General features: G+C 57.3%; 1 protein-coding gene across 1 annotated transcript in view; it reads right to left on the minus strand.

The window, feature by feature from the left end:
• Positions 1–6: 6 nt before the first annotated feature.
• LOC127749972 (uncharacterized) overlaps positions 7–2,866 on the minus strand; it is a 17,321-nt gene continuing 14,461 nt past the window's right edge. The window contains exon 2 of the mRNA XM_052270206.1: positions 7–431. Within this exon, the coding sequence (XP_052126166.1) occupies positions 33–401 (369 nt within the window). The 5' untranslated portion in view covers positions 402–431 and the 3' untranslated portion in view covers positions 7–32. The remainder of the gene's footprint in view (positions 432–2,866) is intronic.

The raw sequence follows: 2,866 nt of genomic DNA on the forward strand, positions 1-2,866 counted from the left end.
CTAGTCCTCTAGTCCTCTAGTCCTCTAGTCCTCTAGTCCTCACCTGGCTTGAACCGCTTGAACCGCACGGGGATCAGCCCGTACACCACGAAGACCCACAAGATGGGGGCTACCATTTTTACGGTCTGCCTCATGACATTATTGTCCATCAGACTGCGGTTCTGTTCCTCGGTCTTGAGCGGGGCCGGCGCTGGGGGCCCCGGGGTGCCAGAGTGGAGGGAGTGGAGGCGGCCGTCGGCGAGCGAGGTCTCCGTGCTCCTCAGCCTCGCGGCCGCCCCGACCTCGTTCTGCACGTAGGCCCTGGCGTACGCCTCGGTCGCGTCGCTGCCGGCCCCGGTGGACGCGTAGGAGCTGACGCTGGAGCGCTTGCCGCCCAGGACCGTGTGTCCGAGGGGGCTCATCCTGGAGCTCCACTTGTAGACGTGCGCGGCCTGGAACATGTCGGGCCGCGTTGTGGCGTGGTCCCCCGTTGTGACTCGAGGGGGCGCAGAGAGCCTAAGGCGGCCGTCGCCGTGGCCGGCCGACGCCGTGGCCGGCCGACGCGCGCCCTCGTCGGGGTTCAGTGGACGTGAGCAGCCCACCTACCGGCCGCTGGGACACGGTCGTGTGCGTCGCCTCGGCGTCCAACGGCACCGAGAAGAAGGGCGCCGCGTGCACGATGTACACCCCGGGCCCGGGCACGGCCTGGGGCGGCGCCTTGGGAGGCAGCTTGGCGGCCTTGGGTGCGGGCATGTCCCGGCCCCGGGGACCGCGGCCATACGGCGGCACGCCCCGGGTGGCTGCGAGAGTGGCGCGACGGAACATTGAGTCATTCAGTGTGTGCGTGTCCCACAGCGGCCCTGTACTTTTGCTTTCCGGCCAGACTGTACTCACCCACACGTCTGAATCGCCAAACTAAAGTACGGGCCCTATGGGACACCTTGCATAGTCGGCTTGCACGCCACGTACGACGCGCTTGTCCCCTCTTTTTTTATGACGGGTTATTTCAACGGGAGTAAAAATTGATGCATCATTCGAGTGGCCCTGAAGTGGTCGGGGCAGACGTCTCGTCGGGGGCTGTAACGGCAGCGGGTGGCCGAGTGAGTGCCGCCGGTGACCCTGCTACCCTCCTACCGACAGCGAGCGACCCTCGCGCCTGACCTTGCAGGTCAGGTCACCTGGGAGGGGAAGGGGGCAGAACTAGTGCTCGACCAATACTGCTCCTGCCCCAGGCCACACAGGGGCTCGTTCGCACCTTGGTTTCCCTCACAGTCTAGGAAGAGTGAGAAATTCACCTGCCCTCGTGACAAAACGTTGCTAAATGTGCTTGAAAAGACCAAAGTACATGAAATATCTCACTCTTGCCCGCTGTTCTACGCCCCGGCCCCGGTGTGCGGGCGGGGGGATTCCGAAGCCCAAATCGCACCCCCACACCCCCACCTCCGACGCCACTGACGCAGTACACGCTCACCTGATCTGTGCTCGTGTACAGGAAGCCCGCGCGTTCTATTCCCTCCGGACCGGTCGTCGGCGAGGGTCAGGATGCATTTAAGGTCCTCGGTGGGAGGGGCTATTACGCCGGTCGCGTGCTCCCCACCCCTTTGGGTCCCTATAGGGCCGCGTCACTAGTCCCTGCCTCGCACTGCGCCGCAAGAGAGAGCATGGGGACAGAAACAAGAAACATATAGCTTTCTCACGAAGTATACCGAATGGACTTGATTCAAACCGGACGACAGACGCGGTATGAAGGTGGGAATGGGTAGTGGGCTATCTACTTTCTGTCGTCTTCATTGAGCCACCTGAAATGTAGGCAAGTTGTGCAACAAAACTCCGCTATGTTGGGCAACCCACGGTGGCGCACCGTCCTCTCTTGTCAGTCTGACCTCATGAGGTCGCGTTTTTGTTGCATGCTATGATGTCTGGAAGGTATTGATTGATTGATCAATGGTATTGATTCAATTGGTTCCGAAATGCGCTCGGAACGGGTGTATACTTTCCTTGTTCCGAGAACACATTTTCCCCCACGAGCGTCCCGCGGACTCACAGACTGCCCTCCTACCTGCCCCGCCCCGCGCGCCCCGCCGACTATAGCACCCATTAAGTCGAGGGTGAATAACTCCTGAATTGGGTGTACAAATTTCAAGAATTGAATTTGAATTAGCTTGAACTGGCTTGAATTGAATTTGAATTGGACTGAATTGGTTGAATTGGTTTTGAATTGGTTTGAATTATTGCGATTTTTGTTACTGATTTAGCGTGGATTGGCTTGAATTGGCTTGAATTGACTTGAATTGAATGTACATTGTCTTGAATTGGACTGAATTAGTTTTGAATTTGATTGAATTAAATTGAATTGGCATGAATTAGTTTGAATTGGGCAGAATTAGGGGTGTACAATTGGCAGGGGAGTTATCCACCCCTCGCATTAAGTAATAACCACTCGGACCACCGACAAATATGACGCCGGCTCGCCCGAAGATCGATGTCATCGCGGGACGGTGTCAACAGGACTGTTGGAGTAGGCATATTAGCCCTCACGCACACACACACACCTCAGACACTGTAATTTGGGGGTGTCTCGAATGGTGTCAGAATTTTGTTTTTTACTCGTCCTCATTAACGTTTCTAGTTTTTACTATATTCGGAAAGACTCCAAAGTTGAATCGTGCGTCATGTCGCGACGACGAAGCGTGAAGCGTGAATGGCCCCCTGAGCCAATTTTCATTATTTGCGTCGATTGTACACTCGATACTACCGTAAAACCCAGGGTTAGCAAAACATTTGGCGCTAGTGCCTGCAATCGGTGGGTAGGCTGTCCAGCCGGACAGGGGAGTGCGGTGGTGGTGTGGCCTATCGCCAGGCGCCGGCGCCAGCGCCTGGCGATCGC

Source organism: Frankliniella occidentalis, unplaced genomic scaffold, assembly GCF_000697945.3.
Source record: "Frankliniella occidentalis isolate FOCC.00 unplaced genomic scaffold, Focc_3.1 Scaffold113, whole genome shotgun sequence".
NCBI lineage: Eukaryota > Metazoa > Arthropoda > Insecta > Thysanoptera > Thripidae > Frankliniella > Frankliniella occidentalis.